General features: G+C 63.3%; 2 protein-coding genes across 2 annotated transcripts; both read left to right on the top strand.

Moving 5' to 3' along the window:
• Positions 1-20: 20 nt before the first annotated feature.
• On the top strand, positions 21-4,005 carry MRPL12 (mitochondrial ribosomal protein L12). The gene is made up of 4 exons (XM_082326744.1): positions 21-395; positions 499-573; positions 719-850; positions 3,661-4,005. Exons 1-4 carry the CDS (start codon positions 141-143, stop codon positions 3,775-3,777), a joined length of 579 nt encoding a protein of 192 aa, XP_082182870.1. The 5' UTR covers positions 21-140; the 3' UTR covers positions 3,778-4,005.
• Positions 4,006-4,294: 289 nt separating this feature from the next.
• Positions 4,295-10,871, top strand: SLC25A10 (solute carrier family 25 member 10; the record flags this gene model as incomplete). Its single annotated transcript, XM_082326640.1, has 11 exons — positions 4,295-4,384; positions 7,399-7,518; positions 7,699-7,813; positions 7,897-7,945; positions 8,370-8,411; positions 8,627-8,670; positions 9,188-9,258; positions 9,363-9,455; positions 9,713-9,790; positions 9,894-9,950; positions 10,770-10,871. 11 exons carry the CDS (start codon positions 4,295-4,297, stop codon positions 10,869-10,871), a joined length of 861 nt encoding a protein of 286 aa, XP_082182766.1.
• Positions 10,872-11,829: the final 958 nt, after the last annotated feature.

Here is an 11,829-nt window from a genome sequence, read left to right as displayed (position 1 = left end):
CCTACCGGGACGAGCGAGTCGCGGCGGACCCGGCGGCTAGAGCGGCGGCTCCGCCCAACTCCCACCATCGAGACGCGGCGCGGGGGCCGCCGGGACCATCGAGCGCGGGGCAGAGCGCCGCCGTGTCCTCTGCGGCCGCCATGCTGCCCGCCGCCCGCGCCTTGCCGCCGCGCCTGCCCCGCCGCCCGCCGCCCGCCTGGCGCTGGGCAGCGGCCGGGCCTCCCGCCGCCGGCCTGCGGGCGCTGGGAACGGGCCGAGCCCGGCGCTCGGAGGCGCTGGCCGGGGCGCCGCTGGACACGGCCGCTAAGGAGTACTCGCCCAAGGTGCGGCAGCTGGTGCGGGACATCGCGGGGCTGACGCTGCTGGAGGTGGCCGACCTCAACGCGCTCCTCAAGGTGGGTGGCGAGGGGCGGACCGGCCCGGAGGGGCTCACCTCGGCCCGGACCGGCCCGTGTGCGCTCGCCTCACCGGCCGCCGGTGCCGCTGCTCTTCCCGCAGGAGACGCTGAAGATCCCGGACGTGGGGGTGATGCCGGCCGCTGCCTCCCTCCTGCCCGCCCAGGCGGCTCCGCAGGTACCGGGATCTCCGGCGGGGGGGTCGGGAGCTGGGGCCTGGGGGCTCCGTGTCGGCCTCGCGGGTCCCCACGCGTGGCGGGGCGGGGAGGAGGGCGGGCCGTACCCCTGGCCGGGTGCCTTCATCCAGCTCTGGCTGCTTCCAGGAGGAGGAGGAGGTCCCGCTCAAGAAAGAAAAAACACATTTCACCGTCCGGCTGACAGAGCTGAAACCTGCCGATAAGGTGAAGCTGATCAAGGAGGTGAAGAACTTCGTGCCGGGAGTGAACCTCGTGCAGGTGAGGAGGGGGCTGCCCGAACCCCCGGCCGCCCCGCTGTGTCGGCCCCGAGCCCGGACCGGTTCTGAGGCACCTTGCGAGCGGCAGCCTCGGTTCTCTGTTCAAAAGGGAGCCTGGATCTCCGTGTTTAGGAGAACGCTCTGCCTGTGTGTACGCCTCGGTGCAAAGATGCGGACGAGGCGTAGAGCAGGAGTCGGTTGCATCTTGTCTGTCTGGTGTTTTTTAGCGAAGGCTGTTCCCTCCCAGCGCTGCTGTGTGGCCAACAACTGAGCCCCTAGCAGAAGCGGTGGGATGAAGAAGGAGGCTCAGCAAAGACCACAAAGTCCTCTGTGCCAGCCTCAGTTTCTCTGAATCTAAGAGCTGCTGTGAGCTTTCCTGCAGAACTTGGGATAGCCAGGATTCCTCACTACAGCTGGATTTGGCTTGCTGTCCCCTAAAGTTTTTTGCTTTTTCAAGGCCAATATATTTCTGAATTTAGATGAGTTTCTCTAATTCTCACATCTTACAATCCATGCTTCTGGTCCTTTTCAGAGCTCCTCTTTTTATAGGTGATGCCTCCTCCTTTTCCCTTGGGGGAGATGGCCTTTCACAGTCCTATGCGGCATCTGAGCTCACACCCTTGAGCAATGATGTTAGGCTCAGAACAAAGAATGGGTGATACAGCCGCTACTGCGGAAGCATTTAACATGCTTCAAGTCTCCACTGGATGATGCTTTCGTATATTGGGGATAATAGTAGCACTTTCTATTTATCCAGTTGCAAGGAAGAAACGTTGAGCATTGTAAAATCTGCTCTTATTTGTAGCCTGGGATATCAGAAGGTTTTGCAGAAAATCTGACCTGTCCATACCGATATATTGCAAAGCAAACAATTCAGTAACAGAGAAACTCTGGTGGCAGAGGTGTAAGTTTCGTTGACTCACTGGGATAATTAACTGACTATCACCTTGGTTAGTCTGGCAGTTGTTTATCCATTATCGATCCCAAGCAAACATTAAAATACCAAAACCCTGTAACGGACACGATCAGTGGATAATTAAAAGCTGTCCAGAGAACTAATGCTAAATCAGCTTGGCTTAGCGTGTGGAACTTGTCAAACAAGCTGGTTACAGTTCCGATGCAGGTACAAGGTTGGTAGGTGCAGGTTATTGCAGGTAAACTTTGTCAAGTGTAACTTACCTGACCTGGTATTTTGGTTAAAATGCACACACACACACACAAAACAAACTGCTACTGGTGGTTGGTCCTGTCTACAGAGGTTGTATTCAAAGCGTAGCTGATACGTTTTTATTGTAAATTTTATTGCCATCCAATTGAGGTGGTTTTTATGAGATTTGTAGGGAATCTATTCTTGGCCTGTAAGGCTGTTAATGAAAGAAAGCATTGCTAGTAAAATCTTTGGACATTGTGTGCTGATGTGACTCGAACAGGTCAGCCCTGCAGAAACGACTGCTTGACGAGACAGGCGCGTTGTCAGTGCAAGCCAGACTCGAGTCCGTTTGCACCTCTGAAAGCTTGTTCAGAGCCGGCCCAGCAGACACTCACCTCGCGTCTTCACCAGCCCTGGCTGGCGTTCTCCTGTGCTCCGCGGAGCCGGGATTGGAAACGCGTTGCCTCTCTGCCCCGTGGCTGTTACTGTGCAGGTCCAGCTTGGCTCGGGTCCTGCTCTTCCTCCTGCTGGGAGCTCTGAACAGCTGCTTCCTTTGACTGAGGCTGCTTTAGAACAGAAGTTAAGCATTAGCGAGCGAGGGTCTGAAATGAATAACCTTGATTGTGTTGCCTGTCCTCATCACAGCAAGCCAGAACAGGCTCCTTTCCGGATACTGTCCTGGGCTCTGGTGAGCGAAGGCACACCTACCCTGCCGAGCTTTGCCTGCACAGCTACACCTTCTCATCCCTAGCAAAAAAAGCATTTTCTGCCACCACAGATACATCGTCACTGCGCCCAACATGAATTAAAACAACAAAACCTTCTTTCTTTCAGCAATGGTCGATCTGTTGGGTGCTAAATACCGCTCTCTGCCGTGCCACACAGCAGAGAGCTGGCAGCAGCTCTTCACCGTAGGAACCTCCCCCAGGCTTTGTTTTTAAGGAGACAAATAGCTTTGTTGTTGCTGCTTGGTATAAGAACAAGAGCATCTGATGGCATCAGGGGCTTATCCTCCCAGGCTCCCTTCGCTTTCTGTACAGCAGTACTGCAGGAAGCCCCTTTAAATCAGTTCAGCAGCTTTCCAACTTGCCTTAAATACTGCGGTACTGCATAGTACCAATAGTTTTGTATAAAAAATCCTGAAACAATCAAGATTGTGTTGTCAAGCATAGTCTGGACTGGAACTCTTTTCTACCCAGTACAGCGGATTCCTGCACAGCTGTGTATAAACCCTGAGACGGCCTCTCCTCCCCGCTGGTGGAAATATGTGAACCAAAACACTCGTGCTGAAAAAAGTCGACCCGAGGCAGGCCGGTAGCTGCCTTGGCAGGTTACTGCCTGGTGGCTCTGCGTGCGTCCCGGGTGCCTTCTCAGACCGGGGCTGCACCTCTGGGAGCACCGTGCACATGGTGGGAGGAATTTATGGGCAGTAACTCACTGAAAAAGGTCTTCCAGCACTGTAGTGGGTGTGCGGTCGCTTTAGGTCAGGTTTAGATGTCTTCCGGCAGGATGTGCTGTAGTTCAAGTAAAAGTCTTGGGTTTTAGACCGGTCGTGGAGTTTCCCTGGTCTGCTTATGCAGAGGTCAGGCTCATGGCTCTAAATCTGTTAATCCAGGTAGTGAAAACCAGTTTACAAGTCTCGTACTTTGTCCTTCCCGCAGGCAAAGAAGCTGGTGGAGTCCCTTCCGCAGGAGATCAAGGCTAACGCCTCCAAGGAGGAAGCGGAGAAAATCAAAGCAGCGCTGGAGGCAGCAGGAGGGACCGTGGTTCTGGAGTAGGCGGCCCCATCTCACCACGGAGGGACTGGTGCGACGGCAGCCTTCCCCGCTGCCGCCTGCCCGCGCGCCGGCCGCTGCCGGAGCCGGGGTCCGGACATTTCCGAGTGCAAGACATCCCCTAGTCGTGCGGTGGGAATGCTCTCTCAAAGCGATCCAGCGTGAGAGTGCTGTACGGTTTGGCGGGGCCGCTGCCCGGTTCCGTCATCGCCATGAACTCTACCTTCATAAATATCCAAAAAAAAAAAAAAAAACAAACCTCGTGTAAAATGATTCATCTCTCCAAAATCAGCCCTGCCTGATCGTCCCCTGGGCTCTGCGCACGTACCCCAATGCCGGTGCTGCCGTGGCGGCCCCGGGCTCGTCTCGGTGGCCCCGGGCTCGTCTCGGTGGCCCTGGGCTTGTCTTGGTGGCCCCGGGCTTGTCTCGGTGGCCCAGGTACCGTGGGAGGGGGCGTGGCTTATCGGGAGGGGGCGTGGCGCTGACCCCGGGGGGCGTGGCTTTAAGCAGAAGGGCGCCGATGGCGGAGCGGCGCGTGTCGCGTTGGTACTTCGGCGGCCTCGCTTCGTGCGGTGCCGCCTGCTGCACCCACCCGCTGGATCTGCTGAAGGTGTGTGGGGAACCGGGAACCGGCAGCGGGGGAACGGCTGTGAGGGAGCGGGGAACGGCTGTGAGGGAGCGGCGGGGGGGGCGGTTCTGAAGGGCTGGCTGCGAGGGGCCGGGGGCCGGCTGCAGGAGCGGCTGTGAGGGGCCGGGGAATGGCTGTGAGGGGTCGGTTCTGAGGGGCCGGCTGCGAGGGACCGGGGAGCGGCTCTGGGGCCGGTTCTGAGGAGCCGGTAAACGGCTGTGAAAGGGCCGGCTGTGAAGGGCCGGGGAACGGCTGCAGGAGCGGCTGTGAGGGGCTGGGCAACGGCTGTGAGGGGTCGGTTCTGAAAGGCCGGCTGTGGGGAACCGGGAGCGGCTCTGGGGGACCGGGGAGCGGCTGGGGGGCCGGTTCCGAGGAGCCGGTGAACGGCTGTGGAGCGGCCGGCTTTAAAGGGCCGGGGAACGGCTGCAGGAGCGGCTGTGAGGGGTCGGCTCTGAAAGGCCGGCTGCGGGGGGGCCCGGGAGCGGCTGCGGGGGGGCCCGGGAGCGGCTGGGGGGGGGCCGGGAGCGGTTGCGGGGCCGGTTTTGAGGAGCCGGAGAGCGGCAGCGGGAGACTGGATCTGAGGGCCCTGGGAACAGCTGCGGAGAACCGGGGGAAACAGCTGCCGGGGGGCCGGTTCTGAGGGGCCGGTTTGCGGCTGTGGGGGGACGGAGCACTCGGGGACGCGGCCCTGGGCTCGGGGAGGAGACGGGCGGCTGCGGGGCCTGGGGGCACGGCAGTGAGGGGACAGGGCTGAGGGGACGTGGGCCCGGCCCAGGGGCAGGTGTGGGCCTGGGGGGACACAGCTGGGAGCTCTGGGGAGATCAGGGTGCCCACCCTGGGAGCTGTGGGGGCCGTGGAGGACGCCCCGGGCAGCCCTGCCCAGGTGCCTATGTGAGGCACGGCGGTGGCTCCGGGGCCAGCGGCGTTGGACACAGGCCCACTGGGCTCCGCGTCCTCAGGCCAAGATGTCACCTAGGCGCCGCGGACGGCCTGGCATCCCCGCTCCTGCACAAAGAACGCCGCGCGCAGCCCTGCGCTGCCAGCACCCACGGACGGGGTGAATGCCAGCGCTGCCCCGGAGCCTTGTGCGCCGGCCAAGCAGCAACGAGCCTGGCAGCCGGGCAGGCTGCGGAGGGGGAGCGGGAGAGCGAGCCCAGGCCGGGCCCTGCCGTGCCCAGGGCCGTGCCTGTGGGCAAAGCTCAGGACAGGCAGCCCCATCCCACCACACCGCATGGAGAGAGGGGAAGATGCACCAGGTGCAGGCCCAGGAGAGGAGCCAGGACCGGCAGGGGGATGCCGCTTCCCCGGTACTCGGCCTGTTGCCATGCCCGGCTGGCCCCGGCTGCCCAGCGGAGGTGGCTGGCAGCCCATGGGAGCTCGTGTAGGATGCCCTGGCAAGGCGCTAAGAAGGGGAATTAGTCTGGCACATGCCTCTAGGTCTGCCTCTGTCTGAGCCAGCATGATGGGTGTGACTTTTGGGCTGCGTCCCCATGCACTATCGCCTGTGGATGTGTAGCCCCTGCATGCCCTGTGGCCATGGGCAGCCCAGGCCAGCTGGCTGTTTTTGCCAGAGGGTTCACACCTGAATATTGAACGCGGACCTGCCTTTGGCCCAGAGCTCCCCTGCAGCGGGGGCTGGTGCCAGGGGGGGGAAGCACGAGGGGCCTCAGGGTCTGGCAGGGCAGGGGACCGAGGGCGCTTTGCCGCACCTCTGGACCTTGGCCCCGGTGGGAGGCCCCAGCCAGCCTGGCCGGAGGGTGCTCACACCCCTGCCAGAACCTCTGAGCCGGCACTGCGCAACCGCTGGCCGCCCACAAGGCTGCTGCCCTGCAGCAGTGACCGCAGCACTGGCCAGCTCCTCCCCTGCCTGCCTGCCCTTCCTGAGGCCTTGGGACCAGCAGGCAGCAGAGTGCTTCCAGGCGTGGCTCTGGCGTACCTGCCTGCCCGCCCGGTCCCTCTGCCCCGGGCTGCCCAACAGCCGCTCGCCCAGCTCCCTGGCATGCCACGAGCTGTGGTCCCTGATGCCTGAAATCCGCCTGCTGGGGTCAAAAGCAGATCCGTTCCCTGCACCCCCGCTGCTGCCCCACACGGGAGACAGAGGCTGTTCCCAGCATCCTGCAGCGCCTCCCACGCCCTGACCGTGCCGGGGCTTCTGTAATGGGAGCCAGGCCTGGTCCCCTGCCAGCGGCCCTTTGCTCTCTTTAATTTTATCTCCGTCGGCCTTTGACCCACACGTGATCTTCACAGTGTGGGGCCGGGCGGGTGCCCTCAGAACGTGCTCCGGGACTGGCCAACGCGGCTCCTCTGTCCTGGCCAGCCCCTGCGCAGTCCCGCTGCCGCTTCCTCTGGTGATGGTGGGAAGCGTTGGGCTGCTCTGGATGGGGAGGGGAGTGCCTGGACACCTGGGCTGTGCCTGGCTGTGGCAGGGAGCCGTTTGGAGCTAGTGAGCAGTGTTGTCTTCCTGCCTCTGTGATTCCTCCAGCTGGGGAGGAGGGGAAGTTACTTCTGGAGGCCTGCCGCCTCGCGTGGCGAGGGTGTAGGGCAGCAGGAGGTCATGAATTCACCAGCCCTGTCATGGTCCCTCTGAGCAAACCCGCACTGGTTGCTCGCTCGTTCACGTGCTTCTGGATCCTCCCCGTCCCGACATGGCCCGGGGCCTTTCTTGGTGGAGCAGGCGCTACCACTTCATCTTGGGGCGTGCTGTTGAGGCCAAGGAGCTGGGCAGGCGCCTGGGAGGGGCTGTGGGCAGGTGCCTCGGCACTCCCCCTTCTGCTGCCAGCCTCCACCGCTCTGATGCTAGGCTGGGCCCGTTTCCAAGTACTGCTTAGGTGTGGGGAGCCTGGGGCCATCGCCGTTTGCACGGAAGCTCCTGCGCAAGTGCTAATGAGTTACCCTGACAAGCACTCGGAGCGGCCATCCCTGCTCCGCTGCCCTGCGCTCTCCCGTTTCTGCCCAGCACTGGGCCAGTGCACTGATGCTGCCGAACTCTGCCCCAGGTCCACCTGCAGACGCAGCAGGAGGTGAAGATGCGGATGATGGGGATGGCGATGCGTGTGATCCGCACCGACGGCTTCCTGGCTCTCTACAATGGGCTGAGCGCCTCGCTGTGCCGGCAGGTGAGTGCCACCGTGCCCTGACGGCCTCTGGTTGCCCAAGGCCAGCACGGAGCTCCTGCTGCGTGGCGCTGCTCTCCCCGTCTGACAGCTGGGCTGGAGCTGACAGGCTGCCCTGAGCCGCGGGGGCTGAGGAGGCAGGTGCCCAGCGGGGCACAGCGGCTCATTGTCCCTCTCCTCCAGATGACGTATTCTTTGACTCGCTTTGCCATCTACGAGACTGCGAGGGACCGCTTGGGCCAGGGCAGCCAGGGGCCTCCCCCCTTCTACCAGAAAGTGCTGCTGGGTGCAGTGGGAGGTGAGCGAGGGAGAGGGTTCCCTCGGCCCTGGGCTCCCTCAGGCTGGAGGAGCCCCCTGACCCCAGCTCTTCTTTGGCCGCAGGTTTCACCGGCGGGTTCGTGGGGACCCCGGCAGACATGGTGAATGTCAGGTCAGTTCTGCCCGCGTCCCGGTGCTGCTGGTGAGGGAGGCTTGTGGCTGGTGTGCGGCAGCCGTTGGGACGGTGGGGCGCTCCCCGCGTTCCTGACTTCTCTCCTGACCAGGCTGCCCCGTGGTTAGTGGCCCAGTCCCGGCAGGGAGCCCAGTACCCTGGTGAGGAGCTCTGCATCTGGGAGGCCCAGAGTTCTTCTGCTGTTCAGCGTGACAGCCCCAGCCCCCTGCGCGGCCCTCCGGGGGGATGGGGGGCTGGAGGCAGCTTTCTTGTCCCGTTGCAAACAGGCGACGCAGTCCGTCTGCTGGGCCTCTGCCCGCTGCCCTGAGCAGGGGCAGGCTTGCCCCGGGCCCCCGGTGCTGGGGACAGACGGACGGACAGCGGAGCACTGTCCCCCCTCACCCCGTGGTGCTCTGCCTTGCAGGATGCAGAACGACGTGAAGCAGCCGCCCTCCCTGCGGCGCAAGTGAGTGGGGGGCCGGGGCTCCGGGGGGGGCCGGGGCTCCCGGGGCCGGGGCCCGTGTGGCCGCGGGGGGGCAGCACCGCACCGGCGGCGCGATCCCGTGCCCGAGGGCGGCGGGGCCGGGGCCCCCGGAGCTGCAGCTGCCCGCTCGGGGCGGTGGTGCTGCCGGGGTGCCGCTCCCCTCAGACCCTGACACCTTCCCCTCTCGCTCCTTCCAGCTATTCCCATGCCCTGGACGGCATGTACCGCGTCCTCCGGGAAGGTGAGGCTGTGCCAGCCGGGGTAGGGTGAGCCTACCTGGGGTGTCCTTGCTGACACTGGGAAACCGTGGCAGGAGTGGCCCAGGGAGCTCCGTCTGGGAGCTGCCGCGGGCGCTTGCTCAGCTGGGGCCGGGAGAGGGGACGGAGGGTGGCCGTGGGGCCAATGGGGCCAGGAGAGCTGAAAGTCAGGCAGGACCCAGCACCTCTGCAACATCTGGCTGGGGCATGGGCCAGGCAGGGCCTGGCAGCCTGCCTGTACTCCAGGGGAAGGAGCCGGGAGCCGCTATGAAAAAGTGCAAGAGGGTGGAGCAGGTGGGAAGGGGAACGAATGGCAGCAGGGAGGAGGTAGGGCTGTTCTGAAGGATTCTCCTTTCCTGCAGCGTATTCGCTGTTGTGTGTTTTAAGCACTGTTGTATGAGGAGTCTGGGATGCAGACCGGACAGGGAAGGAGGCTCCGGGGGGGAAGAAAGTGTGAGTAACGTCCCAGGACTGTGCTGATCCCAATCTGTCTGTCCACAGAGGGCTTGAAGAAACTCTTCTCAGGAGCTACGATGGCATCCAGTCGAGGGGCCCTAGTCACCGTTGGGCAGGTAGGACAGCTCTGCTGGGCAGTAGGTACCTGGGGAAGGGACAGGGGTAGGCCCTGGCATGGCGAGGAGGGGGGATGTGTCACTAATACGCTGTGTCTCCGCAGCTCTCCTGTTATGACCAGGCCAAGCAGCTGGTTCTCGCGACTGGGTTGCTGTCAGACAACATCTTCACTCACTTCCTGGCCAGCTTCATCGCTGTGAGCAGGGCTGGGTGCGGGGAGGCAGGACTGGGACTGGGTTTGCTGGCAGCCGGGCTCAGGACCTGAGGCTGGGCTGCCAGAGCTGCCCCTTGGGACTCTGATGAAGGGGGGCCGGGCACAGAGGCTCCTGTGGGGCTCCCAGCATGGCGTTGGGGACAGGCAGGGCTCTGGGTCTCTCCAATGACCATGGCAGTCGCTGGCACTTGGGTCTACTCCGTGAACTGGAGCTGCTGACCCCCGCTGATTCTCCCCAGGGCGGATGCGCCACATTCCTGTGCCAGCCCCTGGATGTGCTCAAGACCCGCCTCATGAACTCCCAGGGCGAGTACCGGGTGAGTAGCCCATCCTGCCCACCTTGCTGCTGCCGGTCCTGTCCCCTTTGCGCACTGGCCTCTGCCTCCCGGTGCCTCCTCATCTCTCTCCCTCTTGCCCCAGGGTGTTGCCCACTGTGCCATGGAAACTGCCAAGCTCGGTCCCCTCGCCTTCTACAAGGTACCTAGCTGGGGATGCGTGGGACGGGCTGATAGGGCGGAGCATGGGAGACTGGCTGGGAGCAGAGGTCCAGAACAGTTCTGGGGCAGGAGTCTTTCAGGCCCTGCTGCTGGCAGCCTGACAGCATCCTGCGTCAGGCCTTCATCTGCTGGTCCCCAGCTTGGCCCTGGACTATTGCAAGCCTTGGCCTCTTCTGGGCTTGCATCCTGGGTCTGGGCACCGCAGCAGCTGCCCTGTTGCACCCATTGGGTTCCCAAACGGGAATGCAGGTATGGGCAGTGGTGCTCCAGCACGCGTTGGGTGGCCCTGCGTGCCTGGGCTTGGCGCAGTGACCCGTATGTTCAGTCTCGCTCCCGGTAGGGATCCTGAAAAGGGGTTTCAAACCCGAGGTTTCTTCCAGATGCTGCCAGTCAGGCATTTTCCCTGTTAAGGCCTGTCTGCTCATCTTCCCCAGGCAGCGTCCAACCCCCTTCTGAACCGGGGGCTGTGGGATCTCGCCCAGGCTTCTACTGAGATTCTGCCTACGTAGTGGTGATGCCAGCACTGATGTGTTTGGGGGCAGAGGGGTTGATGCATGATGCTGAGATCTGTGTGCACTGCGATGGCTGCGGTGCCTCCCTCACTGCTGTGGCAGTCTCTGCCTGCCACCGCAGCCCCAGCTCCTCAGAGCTCGTGCTGCATGCCCAGCCAGCCGCTTCGCCGTGCTTGCAAGCTCGTGCTGCTCCCCATGGGTTGGGCTGCTGGGCACCCTTGGCCCTGACGGGGAAGCCCAGGGCCGGGCACATGCTGACTCTCCCCGTTCTTGCTGTCCCCTTCCAGGGCTTCGTTCCTGCTGCCATCCGGCTCATTCCTCACACTGTCCTCACCTTTGTCTTCCTGGAGCAGCTGCGCAAATATTTTGGGATCAAAGTGATCACCTGAGTAGGAGGGACAGGACCCTGCCTTGCCCCAGGGGGGCGAGCCTGCGGGTCACCGCTGAGATCCCAGAACACCTCTTTGCTGTCTGGGGCCAGCGCCACTCTCCCTGCTCTCATCCCCGCTCCTGTGCCTTGCCAGTACCTATGGCCAGCCAGTCCCAGACTCCCCTTTCCTTTCTCCCCCCGTTCTCAGCACCTCCATTACCTCTGGGAGATTCTTGGGCCTCTTGTCCTCTTTGCACTGTTGGTTTGGGGTTTGGGTTTTTTTTTTTTTTTTGCTGTCTTCCCACTGCCCTAGTGGCCACGAGTTCTGCCCCTACCTCCCTCAGCCCTGTCCCCACGGGCCTCTGGGAGCAGGACTGTGCTGTCCTGGGGAGGACGGGGGATCCGGCCTTCTGGCTCCAGGCCTGGTCACAGAGCCTACGGGGCTGGGGGCCGGTGGGGGCAGCGACCACACTGCGGCGGGGCCTGTGCTGGGGGCAGCGGGGCGGGGGGCTGGCGTGCTCCCAGCCCCTCCTGCAAGCAGCAAGGGGAGACGCAGCTTTAGCACACCAAGGCTCCGTCCTTCTTTAGTGCCTCTGGCTCCACGTGCTCCTCCGCTGACCCCAGGGCAGCCTGGCATCCCCAAACACCCCCTGCTTCTGCTTGGCCAAAACTCACCAGCGCCCCACGGTTGCTGGGCTCTTCAGGGATTGTGCCTCATACCAATGATGACAGAGAACGGACCCCGTGGGCGAGGGGCAGCCGCTCGGCCGCCCTGCCCTGCTGGCCAGGCCCGGGCTGGAGCCCTTCTTACCTGGCCTGCCCTCGCCCGGGGCAAGGCCGGCAGCTGCACCGCTGTCCCCCGGCTCCGGCAGGGGCCAGGCAGCGCGTGCTGGAGGGCCTGGCGCTCGCTCACTCGCCTGCAGCACACTCGCCCTCCGCCAGACCCGGTGGGAGCATCCGTCCAGCACCGCTCTGCG

The sequence above is a fragment of the Platalea leucorodia genome, assembly GCF_965183815.1.
Source record: "Platalea leucorodia genome assembly, chromosome: 14".
Classification (NCBI taxonomy): domain Eukaryota; kingdom Metazoa; phylum Chordata; class Aves; order Pelecaniformes; family Threskiornithidae; genus Platalea; species Platalea leucorodia.
This window is presented reverse-complemented; position numbering and strand designations above follow the sequence as displayed.

Bases quoted from the DNA above. Each gene is read 5' to 3' on its own strand.
- MRPL12 (XM_082326744.1), top strand. From the start codon at position 141: ATGCTGCCCGCCGCCCGCGCCTTGCCGCCGCGCCTGCCCCGCCGCCCG. The intron at 396-498 runs GTGGGTGGCGAG...CTCTTCCCGCAG, and splicing joins ACCTCAACGCGCTCCTCAAG to GAGACGCTGAAGATCCCGGA. The intron at 574-718 runs GTACCGGGATCT...GGCTGCTTCCAG, and splicing joins CCGCCCAGGCGGCTCCGCAG to GAGGAGGAGGAGGTCCCGCT.